Raw genomic sequence first — 13142 nt, forward strand, 5'->3', positions numbered from 1 at the left:
GAAGTTATGCCAAAGTCACCTCCCTGTTACACATAGTGACAATATTTTTCCACTTAACACATCACATTCCAGTCAGGGGACACGGCTTCATGTACCCCCGAGCCTCATCTTTACTCATCCCCTGGGTTGTGTCTCCCCAGCCCTGGTGAAACTGAGCTGATAAATGACAGCACTGGTTCTGCTGTTCCATCTTGCAGCGGGCTCTTCAGAAATAACCTATGCCATGCAAGCAGTAACGCCAGAAATGGGCTGACTCTGATTTGTTTTTTTTTTTAGACAGGGTCTAGTTTTGTCTCCCAGGTTGGAGTATAGTGGCTCGATCACAACTCACTGCAGCCTCGACCTCCTGAGCTCAAGGCAGCCTCCCATCTCAGCCTCCTGAGTAGCTGGGACTACAGGCATATGCCACCATGCTCGGCTAATTTTTTTATTTTTTTGTAGAGACAAGGTCTCACTATGTTGCCCAGGCTTGTCTCAAACTCCCAGGTTCAAGTGATTCTTCCTCCTTGGCCTCACGAAGTCCTGGGATTATAGGCCCAGACTAAATCGGATTTTTTTTTTTTTTGAGGCCGAGTCTTGCTCTGTTGCCCAGGCTGAAGTGCAGTGGTGTGACCTGGGCTCACTGCAACCTCTACCTCCTGGGTTCAAGCGATTCTCCTGTCTCAGTCTCCCAAGTAGCTGGGACTATAGGTGCACGCCACCATGCCCAGTTAATTTTTGTAGTTTTGGTAGAGACAGGTTTCACCATCTTGGCCAGGCTGATCTCAAACTCCTGACCTCAGGTGATCCGCCTGCCTTGGTCTCCCAAAGTGCTGGGATTACAGGCATGAGTCAACGCGCCTGGCCTGATTCTTAATAAATGAAATCTGCCATCTAATTTTGAGTGGGCAGGTCTTAACCAGGTGTGGAGCTAAGAAAGCTTTGGAATCGACCTGTGTGGCTGCAGACAAAGGGCAAAACCCACTCCAAGTCTGCAGGTCCTTGGAAATACTGAACCACAGATGCTTCACCACTTGTTCCATTTGTCCGGACCCCACCCCCTGCACATGAAGGAGCTGCAGAAGTTGCCAGAGACCAGGGAGACTACAATGCAAGCTTCTCCCCATGGGACGCAAATTAGGCAGGTGTTTCCCCTCCCACATTAGCCCACGATCTGTCAGATTACCCCGCTACAGAACCTGGGAAGACCTCTTTCTTCCTGACCTCCAACAGATTCCTCTAAACATGCACGTTTCATTTTTAACAGCTGAAAACAACAGTGCCAATCCACTCTTACTTTCCCCGAGCCACAGTTTTTGCATAAATGAATGAAAATCCAATCCATCACTAGCCTCCTGGGGCCAGGTGGGGCAAGAAAGGAAACAGCTTCAGAAAGAGTATTGTCAGGCGGCTCCCCACAGCAGCACCGCCAACAGCAAGGAAACACTTCCCACTTATTCCTCTAACCACTGCCTGACGTTATACCCCGTTGGAAGGGAGTGGCTGGAAACAGCTACTGTTTAGGAGGGTGTGCACACACGCGGTGGGGTTCCCTCCCAAGGACAGACCACCAGGGGCTCGGGAATGGGCAGAGTCCTACCGAAAAGGCCATGGGGCTCCGACTGGCGCCTCTCCGTGCTTCGATTTTGGTCCTTGTGTTTCTTGTTGCTCCTGAGACTCCCAAAGCGCCTCATGGGTAGCTGTGGCCACAGGAGTGGCGACAGGTGAACATATCAGGACCCACAGAACTGGTGTCAGCCCCAGGTGGCAGGGAGCCAGAGGAGCATCAGCCCGACAGGCACGGGGCACCCCAAAAGCTCACAGTGGCAGCCTGTGCTCAGGTGACAACCCGGGTCCAAGCGTCCTCACCAGGGGGTCTTCAGGGCGACCTCACCGTAGCCCCAGAGTCTGTGAGGCGCCAGGGAGTGGAGCCGTCCTGACGGGGCTGCACCTCCGGCCACAGCAGCTGGAGCGTCAGCTCGGCTGTCCTTAAGTAGCAAGAAGCTGCCGGAAGCGCAAACAGAACTTCGCAGGGGATTTGTTGATGTAGTTAAGGTCAGCTGCTCACTGATACTCTCCAGGGCTTTTTTTTTTTTCTCCTTAAAATTAAAAAAAAGGAGGGAAGACCAGATAGGCAAAGGAGGCACAAGCCTGCAAGTCATGTGCAGCCGTGCATGATGTCTCTTTAAACAGACTGTAAAAGGAAACCACCCTGGGCAGACAATTCTTGGCACCAATTGGCCGGAGCACATTCCCATTGTGACATGACATCACACAACTATTTTGATTCATGGGTTCCAGGGCCCCACGGGGTCAGAAGGCTCCGGCTGCGGCTGGGTGGAGAAGCCACACAAGTCCCTGGGCTGGAAATTGCTGAATCTACTTTGACTCACGGTTCCACTCAATGAAAGTAGCAGCGCCGTCTTCAAGGAGGGGATACGGCTGCCCGACTGGAATTTAACGGAAGGTCTTCAGCAAATGCGTAATTTGAGCTCTGGACTTGCTGAGAATTGCAGCATGACAGAGCTGGAGGAGATTTTAGAGCGATCTAGTCCAACTCCCTTCTATGACAGATGGGGAAACAGGCTCAGGACAAGGAGGTGACTTCCCCAAGATCCTGTGGCCAGTGGTAGAACCAGGACTGGCGTTTTAATCTCCTTGGCTCCTAAGCCAAACCGCTGATCAAATAAAACCTAAAACATTTATAATTTGTATATGTTTTGCAACTAATAAAACAAACTTTGGAAGCACAAGATAGAAAAAAAAATCCTCGACTTTTTGGCTGATAGCCTCACTAAAGTTATCTGCTTTGCTACTAACCAGCTTTGTGACCATCAGAAAGTTACTTCCCATTTCTGAACCTCAGTTTCCCCCTTAGTGAACTAAGACAAGACCAGGTCGTTTTAGGATTTAGTCTAGGACCACGCACAGTGGCTCACGCCTGTAATCTCAGCACTTTGGGAGGCTGAGGTGGGAGGATGGCTTGAGCCTAGGAGTTCAAAACCAGCCAGGGCAACATAATGAAACCCACATCTCTATTAAAAAAGAGAGAGAGAGAGATTTAGCCAAGTTCCAACAGTCTGAACCTCTCACAGTAATTGATTCTTCTCAAATGACTATGCACCTGAGGAGGAGACTATGTCTGACCAGTTAAATAACCCCCGAGCTAAAGATTAGTAGCCTGGGTTCTCCTGGCCGCCCATTAGGGTGGGATAACCTCCCAAAACTGCAATGCCATCAGTTTCTTCAGTGGAATTGTTATTATCTACGGTTCGTCCGAAAACGAGGGGATGGGGTGTGCGGTGGAAGCACCCCAGCCACTTGCCACTGGAGCCCAGGCCTCCCCAAGAACCACGGGTCCAGCCTCCCAACTTGGGTCTGGCTGCTTTTCATGCCTTTTCTCTTGCCTCTTTCACTTGCAGGGCTCAGTGCCACTGGAGTTGTTGGCCCAGTCACTGCAGATGCCTGATGAGATAACGATGGCTCCAGGCTAGGACAGCAGGAGGGAGACCAAGGGAAGTCTTCGATTCTACCCTGTGAGATGAACCCCTGGAATCTCAGCTCCCACCCCAGATCTGCCACTCCCATGGGGCTTCCATCCACAGAAGCCAGAGACGTCTCAGATCTGCCATTCCAACAGGGTTAGCATCCACAGAAGCCAGGGACATCCCAGATCTGCCACTCCCATGGGACCTCCACCCACAGAGGCCAGAGATGCTCCAGATCTGCCATTCCCACAGGGCCAGCATCCACAGAAGTCAGACATGTCCCAGATCTGCCACTCCCATGGGGCCACAATCCACAGAAATCAGACACGTCCCAGATCTGCCACTCCCATGGGGCCACCATCCACAGAAGTCAGAGGCGCCCCAGATCTGCCACTCCCACAGGCCCAGCATTCACAGAAACCAGACGTGTCCCAGATCTGCCACTCCCATGGGGCCACCATCCACAGAAGCCAGAGATGCCCAGATCTGCCACTGTTATGGGGCCTCCATCCACAGAAGCCAGAGATGCCCAGATCTGCCACTGCCATGGGGCCTCCATCCACAGAAGCCAGAGGTGCCCAGATCTGCCACTGTTATGGGGCCTCCATCCACAGAAGCCAGAGATGCCCAGATCTGCCACTGTTATGGGGCCTCCATCCACAGAAGCCAGAGATGCCCAGATCTGCCACTGCCATGGGGCCTCCATCTACAGAATCCAGAGATGCCCAGATCTGCCACTGCTATGGGGCCACCATCCACAGAAGCCAGAGATGCCCAGATCTGCCACTGCCATGGGGCCTCCATCCACAGGGGACACACTCCAGCTCCCAAGAAGCCTGGTCGGCCCTGGCGTGGCTCCTGTGTGGCTGGAGCTGCTTCTAGCACTTCAGATGCCATTGACTGGTAGAGCAATTGCTCACGTGATTGGACCTGACCCATTCTGTCAAGATGTGTGAGTCTGTCCTTCCCCGCCTAGGGCACCTGGTCCATCTCTGTCTAGAGTGACCTCACAGTCATACCATTGCTTAGCAGATCAAGAAACTACGGTCTCAACTTTTCTCGTGCAATTTCTACCAAATGGACTGAGTGACAACTGTCTACTTGGTGCTGTGCTGAATGTTGTAAGGTCAGGAAGTCCTACAAGGCATGACCTAGCCTTTATTCATTCATTCATTCATTCATTCATTCATTCATTCATTCATTCATTCATTTATATTGAGACAGAATTTTGCTCTTGTTGCCCAGGCTGGAGTGCAATGGCACAATCTGCAGCCTCTGCCTTCTGGGTTCAAGTGATCCTCCCACCTCAGCCTCACAAGTGGCTGGGACTACAGGTGCACACCACCACACCCAGGTAATTTTTGTATTTTTTGTGGAGATGGGGTTTTGCCATGTTACCCAGCCTGGTCTCAAACTCCTGGCCTCAAGTGATCCACCTGCCTCGACCTCCCGAAGTGCTGGGATTACAGGTGTGAGCCACCACACCTGGCTGGAATTTTCTAACCTACCCGCTTTCGTTTACACCATTTGCCCTGCCTCCTGAGCCCGTGGTTTTCAGCTCTGCCTGCTGAAACCCTGTAAAACCCTTACGGCCCAATTCAGAGACCGTGCCTTCCCCCAAGTGAAACCTCCCTCATCACTCCCCAAAGAAGGGACTTTTCCCTCCTTTGAAAGATTTTAGCTCTTCTACTCTATATGTGAATGTGGCCCGTACCACAGAGAAGACTGGGAACCCCAAAAAGGTAGGGGCCCAGGCCTCACCCATCGTGAGGATCTCCCAAGCCTCCAGCAAGGCATCTACTTTGGGAGGCACTGGACAGTCACCCTGAACCCCTGCAGTCCCTCCAGCTGCCCCTGCTCCCTGGTGGAGCCGACTCGGGGGGCTACACGGCCAGGCTCCTCCCAGGCTGCTGGTTACCTGCAGCCAACAGTGGGCACAGCAGACGCCAGAAGGAGGGAGGAGCTGAGGCTGTCATAGCCCCCTACATCCCTGCAGAGTCACTCTGGCCTCACTGTGTCATCTCCTAAGGGAAGAATTCAGCTCCTCTCAGAGAAACCCTCCCCCAGCCTTCTGTCTTGGGTCAGGGACCCGCTCCTTCATCGTTCGGGCACAGCACTGGCAGCAGCCCTGCTGATACGAACCCGAGTTACTGTTCCAGCCCTGGGGGTTCCTGGCAGCCTGCCCACACCTTTGAAAGTAGTGTCTTTATTCAATTCTCCTCCAACGATCCAAAAAGTTCAGTGTGCCTCCTTTCTCCTGCTGGGACTGATAGATAGATATGGGGTCAGGTATTTGTAGCACGGATGCATGAATGAACACACAAAATAGGTCTTGCTCTCAGTGACTTTGCAAATGAGCTGGAGACAAAGAGAAACAATGCTAACTGCATGCAAAAGCTGTGAGTATGTGAGCCGTGGCTGCAAGTGTCGCCAGCACAAAGGAAGGAGAGGAGAAGGCCCGTGTGGCCCTGCCTGGAGAAGGGGAACTTGAGATGGGCCTTTGGGGTTGGATGGTGTGAAGAAGAGGGGAGAACCCAGGCCAGGCCAAATCAACGCCTGGAGTGGGGGACCCCAGCCTTCAGAAACAAGCCACAAAATCTCCCGCCAGCTGAGTCCTCGATATACTGTTGGATGATTTCTGTTGTTAAATACAGTAGCCCAAACTTACTGTGATTAAATTCTGGAAGTAGGTAAGTTTAGGAGTTTCATGTTTAGGTGTCTTTTTCTTTTCTTTTTAAAAAATCAGCTTCTAACAAAAATTGTTTTCTCAAGTTAAAAATAAAATAACACCCAGTGCGGTGGCTCACACCTGTAATCCCAGCACTTTGGGAGGCTGAGGCGGGAGGATTGCTTGAGCCCGGGAGGTTGAGGCTCTAGTGAGCCATGATCCTGCCACTGCACATCAGCCTGGGTGACAGAGTGAGACCCTGTCTCAAAAAATAAAACAAAACAAAATAAAATAAAATAAAACAAAGCAAAACATCTTTATGAAAAGACCTGAACAAGTATCCCAATAAGAGGCAGATTTGATTAAAAGGAAAATGAAAAGGTTTTGTTTAAGCCAGTGTACTATTCTTACACTATATAATACAACAGACAGAAAGAACATTTCAAGGCCGGTTGCGGTGGCTCATACCTATAATCCCAGCACTTTGGGAGGCTGAGGCAGGCAGATCACTTGAGGTTGAGAGTTCAAGACCAGCCTGACCAACATGGTGAAACCCCGTCTCTACTAAAAATACAAAATTAGCTGGGCATGGTGGCGCGTGCCTGTAATCCCAGCTATTAAGGAGGCTGAGGCAGGAGAATCGCTTGAACCGGGAGGCGGAGGTTGTGGTGAGCCAAGATCGCGCCATTGCACTCTAGCCTGGGCAACAAGAGCAAAACTCTGTCTCAAAACAAAAACAAAAACAAAAACAAAAACAAACAAAACAAAATAAAAGAACATTTCAAAGTTTAGTGACTGAAGGTAAATATATTTAAATTTGTGTGGAAAATAACCAGCAACTTAGGCAGGCCTGATGGTTCCGTGCTTGAGTTTAAATGGTCATTCATTCAACAGGTAGTTATTAAACTTCTAGCAAGTGTACAGGGCAGTTGTTGATTGAAGGGATGAGGTACTACAAATAATTCAGAGACATTCCTGTCCTCTAAGAACCACATTTTATTAGTAACATAATAACTCCCATTTACTGAATGCCTACCATACGCCAGCTGGGGTGCTGGTCACCTTACAGTTATTATTTTATTTCATTCTTCCCACACATGAGCAGGGCAGGTATAATTAACAACATTTCATTGAAAGATGAATAACTGAGGGTCAGAGAACTAGTTTGACCAGGATGGCACAGCTGGCAAGTTGACAGAAGATGGACTTGCCCACTCATGTGGACCCCTGATTCCCAAATTCACATCCTTCCACTATTCCATACTTTCTCATCGATGTGCACAGGAAAATTCGTCAGCCATTGAACATGCTAGCCTGAATCCCACAGGACTCCAGAGGACCACTGTGAACTGAAGGGATTTGGAAAATAATTTCTCTCTATATCCTGAGTTTTGATTTCAGGCTGGGAAATTAAAAGGCAAAAGAAGCAGCATGTTTAAAAATCCTGACTATGGCGCATGCCTGTAATCCCAGCACTTTGGGAGGCCGAGGCGGGTGGATCAAGAGGTCAAGAGATCGAGACAATCCTGGCCAACATGGTGAAAACCCGTCTTTACCAAAAATGCAAAAATTAGCTGGGTGTGGTGGTGGGCACCTGTAGTCCCAGCTACTCAAGCTGAGGCAGGAGAATCACTTGAACCTGGGAGGCAGAGGTTGCAGTGAACGGAGATTGTGCCACTGCACTCCAGCCTGGGCAACAGAGCGAGATTTCATCTCAAAAAAAAAAAAAAAAAAAAGTCCTTATTTGCATTAAAGCCATCTCGTAACACAGACTGGACGAGTCAGGTGACCTGCCACGTGGGTACACCATGCTCTGGAAGCACAAAGCCGTCCGCTTCCTCCCCGAGGCCACTTCTAGGTGGCCGAGCACAGAGGTGGGGCACAAACAGCTCCTCACTGCTGGGGTCTTTCTGTTTGACTCACACAGGCCTGAAATTCCTTACATGAGGGACAAAGCTTTGGATCCCATGATTAGTGATGAACACTGATGGGCTGGGAGAGGTGGTGCCTTCCCATTGCAGGGCAGGGGCTGAGGACCCGTTCTTTGGCACATGTGGGCGGGGGAAAGTTGACCACTCACAGGTGGACAGGGACGCCAAACCCCCTCTTCTGTTTCCGCCAGCCGCTGGTCCCACATGAATACAGGGGAAACTCGCTGCCACACCTGTGACTCCGCTCAGAGTTCGTTCTGACAGAATGCTTTCCACACTCAGAATTCTTTTTTGAAGGGAGGGGCTGAAAAAGGAAGGAACGAATGGCTCCCAAATAGGAACCGTATTTTCTAATGTATTTTAAAAGGGCCAGGGCCTTTTTGGATCACAGTTTAAAACTCACACCCCTGGTTGGTGCTGCAACCCAAAGCCTGGCACGGGACCAGGTAACTGGGGTGCCAGATGCCTTTATCTCTTAGCAATGCCCCGTGCTGTGTGGCCAAGGCTTCCAGGTCACCATTCCGACACTAGGTTTATAAGATCTGGGAAGGGGTGACATCAGAGCTCAGCTCATTCAACGCATGTTCTTTACATGTGTCTTCTGGTGGCTGTTCTTTAGACTTCTGACTACAAATCTACCTTTGACAACTCGAAAAATAAAATAGTGTGGAAGAACACCACCACGAGGCGTTTCACACTGTTAGTGTGCTTCATTGTTTTCTGGCTTTTGGTTTAATTTTCTCCCCAGTGAGACTGAAAGCTCCCCCATGGCAGGGATCTCACCCACAGAAGAAAGGAAAGGAGCGCTGACTGAGTTCTTCCAGGTGACTGAGGAGCAGCACGGTGGGCCAGGGAACAGCAAGCCAGCTGCTGCTACACGCTCGGCAGCCCTGGGAGCAACATGTCCTGTTCCTGGGGGACACTTTTGTGGCTGTTCTGGAGCCGGGGAGTTTGTGCTGACTGCTCCCCTGCCCTCGGCAGGGCTTCAGGCTTGGCCAGCCAGGGCTGGGCTGCAGGAGGCCATGGCACTGGGTCCCGTTCACTCTAATACTTGGATTCTACCAGGTGCGCCAGCACCCCCCATCTGGATGCTGCAAAACATTCCACAGCCAGACTGTGCACTACACAGCAGAGCTGGGGACGAGAAAGGTGAGGAAGGAGAAGTCAGGGGAACTGCAGATGGGCTCGCAGATGGAGCGTGGTCACCCCTGCTTCCTGCACATTAGGATAAATGGCGCGAAGGTGTCCAGGCTTCCACGAGAGAGACGTGATGGTGCTCCGGTGGCTCTGATATGTAACCCCCACCCCCAGACTCTGGTGACCCAAAACATGTGAGTAAACCCTTTAATTGCTGGAGGTTCTCCACCGGTGCCCCAGGGGCCACGTTCCAACAGCATGGGGGAAGTGCTAGGACATGTGGTACGTGTTGTCCCACTAACCTGGTGCTAGTCCAGGCTGCAGGTTGGTGCCCCACCCCAGCCTTGTCACCTGGTGAATGGGACTCTGGGTCTCTGTTGCAGACACCATGGTTGGCACCCAGCCTCCACTTGTTCCCCACCCCACCCCTGCAGTGGGTGTCTGAGAGCCGAGGGCCTCATCAGGCCAAACTGCCTCCTCCTCCACGCAGCCTATGCATACCCACAGGGTCAAGCCCCTTGAAGCTCACCCTATCTCTGGACTTCCAATTATATCAAAACCAAATTTTCGAAAAGACCCCAAGCTTTCCTTCTCATCGAAGCCACTTTGCATGTTATGTGAAGCTGCAAATAGTTTCCTTGAAGTTGTCACTGGGGACCCAGATGAGAGAAAAGTCACTGAGACTCGGTGTAACCACCCTCCCTCCACACGCCTCCATTCGTTCATGAGACTGGCGCTTCCCAGGGCAGGGCTGCTGAGGCCTGGGAGCACCGCACAGACAGAATCAGCGCGGCCGACCGAGAGATCTGCCGGCAGAGCGGGGCAGCGGGAACCCTACTCACCCACAGCCTGCAGCTGGACAGAGCTGGAGACTTTGCCCACAGTGGTTTCCTACATTCTTCTCAACCATGCTGTATGGTAGGGAGGCCAGCCATGACTATTCAGTTCAAGAAATAAAATTTTTTAAAAACCCAGGAGTTCACAGGTGCTCAATGATTTGCCCAGTATCCGTGGGCAGCCTGTGGGATTGTGGGGGTCGATGCTGGCTCTGCTGGTTCCTCATCCGGGGGGCATCAGGAGCCGGGCTGCCCCTGCTCCAACACACTCATGGTCACTCACAGCCTCCTGGTGACCACAGGAACTGGAGCCTGAGTCTCTGAGTGACAAGAGGGTGACTTTTTGGGTGGACTGCTGCAGAAGCAGGTGAGGACGCACCACTCAAACACTTCCGGCTCCTCCTGAACCTTTGTGGATCACGAGGCAGTACCTGAAAAGCACGCAGTCCCCTGCACGGCTGCATTCCAAACCACATCTCATTATGTAAGAGGGCACGGGTCCCCTCCAGGCCGCGGAGCAGCAACACGCGTTAGCACATATTTGCTAGAGCTCTCCTGCCGGTTGCAAAATACTGTGTCATATTTCATGGAAAGTTCTAAAGGTCACTGCTGCACTTGACTCTGAGATCGCCACATCGCCTCTCTGGGGCCTCCCTGTCCCTGCCCCAGGAGGTGTTTATGAGCCGGCACCTCTGCGGAGCGCCCTCTGTCCTGACTCAGGCCCCCATGCCTCTGTTCCACGTCAGCCCGACACACTCATGGTCACGCATAGCCTCGTGGTGACCACAGGAACTGGAGCCTGAGTCTCTGAGTGACAAGAGGGTGATTTTTTTGGCAGAGACAAACCACCTCAGCTCACACAGTTCCACTCACACCAGCGATATCTAACGCCACTGAGAATTGGCAGAGACAACAGGGGCATCTTGATTTTAAAAACACAGATAAGTACTAAAAAGGCGAAAAACAATAGCAATAATTATTTTTAGCATGCGGAAATGCAGCACCCAAAAAGTAAGAAATCCCTGGATCTCCTTAAAATCTTGAAGGGGCATCGCATTCCCCCATGAGGGCTCGGTGGGGCCCTTTGCAGTCCCTTCTCACGGTGCCTGGCATCCCTGCAGTTGCTCAGCATCCAAGAGCACACCAGGCCAAGAGCTCTGAAGGCTCCACCAGCAAGAACCTGCCCTGATTCCAGCTGTTCCATGGCCCAGAAGCCGAGCCCTTGGCTCAACGGGGGCCACCAGGCAATGGTTTCTGAAAACCAGATGCGGAAGCTCTGCAGGGCAGCCATTTGGGTTTTCTGTTTAATTCTCTTTAAGTTATTCAATTCTCTTACAAATGCTGAAGTAAGCTGGGAATGCACCGAAGCCTTGGAGAAGGACCTGGTTAACTCCCGGGCTCAGCAGAAAGCCAGTTTGGTCTGTGGTCTCTGACTGCTAGGCGATGGGGCAGGATTTCCAGTGTCCGGACTTGGGCCGGTCACAGAGCAATCCACCTGCTCCTGCGTGTCACTCGTGAGGAAACCCCTAGCCTAGATTATGAGGGGGGCTGAGCTGAAGTTTGCCTCAGATCTGTTTCTTCTTACAGTGAAATATATTTGAAAACAAGGTGACAGGTAGAAAGGTTTAAAACACCTAGGTCAAACATAGAACCTTAAAGCAACAACGGTTCACCCACTGGCATGCAATTCTGAGCTAGTTTATCCTTCCACATTTCTCCCATAAGAGAGACCATTTCACAGGGTTTCAAGGTGATTAAATGAGATAGAATAGCAAAAATATCCTGTAAGCTGCAGAGCATTTCACAAACAGAGGACATAGCCATTCTCTGTCCCTGAAAGCAGGTTCTCAGGAGCTCCACTAGTCAATGTAGAATTCATGATAAATTTAGAAAATCACCTTTTGGTAATTACTATACTAATTATAGTACTGTAATTACTATAGTAACAATTCAGGCAAGAAATATGGATCGATCCTAAAACTAGCAAGTGAAAGTCTGATGAGAAAGAAGATATTTACACAATCCCAAAGCAGCTTCCCCTGAAACCCTGACTGGTGACAAGGGGGAAGTACTTTATTCAAGTAGAGAACTTTATAGCGGCAGACACCCCCTTCACCAAGTGACTGGCACCCACTTCACCGGGAAGGTGTCGCGGCCGTATCGGGTGCCCGGGCTGAGATGCAGAAGCCCAGGGCAGCACATGGACGGATGGACGCCCTCCTGAGGGTGCAGGCTGGCTCTGATGGTGAGGAAATGTCAGGCAAACGCAAAGCCAAGGGCAGGCGACACAAGAACTGGCCTGTGTCCCCCTGAAAAAGGCTCAGGTCGTGACAGATGAGACAGGACTGAGGAGCTGTTCCCAATGAAGGGACTGAAGAGAAAGGACAACGAAACAAAACGTGCGGCTGGGGATCCCCTCTTCCAAGAAATGACGCCCCAAAGACAAGGTGCAAAACGTGAATGAAGCCTGCAGCTTAGCTGATAGCATGATATTAGCGCTAATTTCCTGATTTTGACAATTATACTGTGGTTAGGAGAATGACCCTGTTTTTATGAAATATCCACTGAAATATTTAGGGGTAAAGGGATATGGTGTCTGCAAATTCCTCTCAGGGGTTCAGAGTTCATATAAACACACAGCGAGAGATCGTAAGAAATGAGATACGGGCAGATCTGCTGAAATGCTAACATCGGGCAATCTGGGTGAAGAGGATATGAGAACTCTTTGTATTATTTTTGTGACTTTATGTTTGAAATTGTCAAAATAAAATGTTATTTATTATTTAATGATTTTTTTTGTTGTTGTTAGAGACAGAGTCTCACCATGTTGCCCAGGTTGGTCTCGAACTCCTGGGCTCAAGTGATCCACCTACCTTGGTCTCCCAAAGTGCTGGAATTACAAGCATGAGCCACCTCGCCCAGCCCTAAGGTCTTATTTTAAAAAAAGAATTAAGAAATACAGGCTGAGCACAGTGACTTGTGCCTATGAGGCCAAGGCAGGAGAATCGCTTAAGCCCAGGAGTTTGAGACCAGCCTGGGCAACACGGCAAAACCCCGTCTTTACAAAAAATGTAAAAATTAGCTGGGCATGAGGGTGCACACC

At 50.7% G+C, this 13142-nt stretch overlaps 1 protein-coding gene across 3 annotated transcripts in view; it reads right to left on the reverse strand.

Moving 5' to 3' along the window:
• Positions 1-13142, reverse strand: part of PRKAG2 (protein kinase AMP-activated non-catalytic subunit gamma 2) — a 323168-nt gene that overhangs the window by 187362 nt on the left and 122664 nt on the right. The window contains exon 1 of one of the 3 annotated variants that reach the window (XM_007983536.3): positions 1580-1987. The exons of the other annotated variants lie outside the window; for them this stretch is intronic. Coding sequence (XP_007981727.1) covers positions 1580-1673 — 94 coding nt within the window. The 5' untranslated portion in view covers positions 1674-1987. Of the gene's footprint in view, positions 1-1579; positions 1988-13142 lie in introns of those variants that run through there. 3 annotated transcript variants of the gene reach the window in all.

The sequence above is a fragment of the Chlorocebus sabaeus genome, chromosome 21, assembly GCF_047675955.1.
Source record: "Chlorocebus sabaeus isolate Y175 chromosome 21, mChlSab1.0.hap1, whole genome shotgun sequence".
Taxonomy (NCBI): domain Eukaryota; kingdom Metazoa; phylum Chordata; class Mammalia; order Primates; family Cercopithecidae; genus Chlorocebus; species Chlorocebus sabaeus.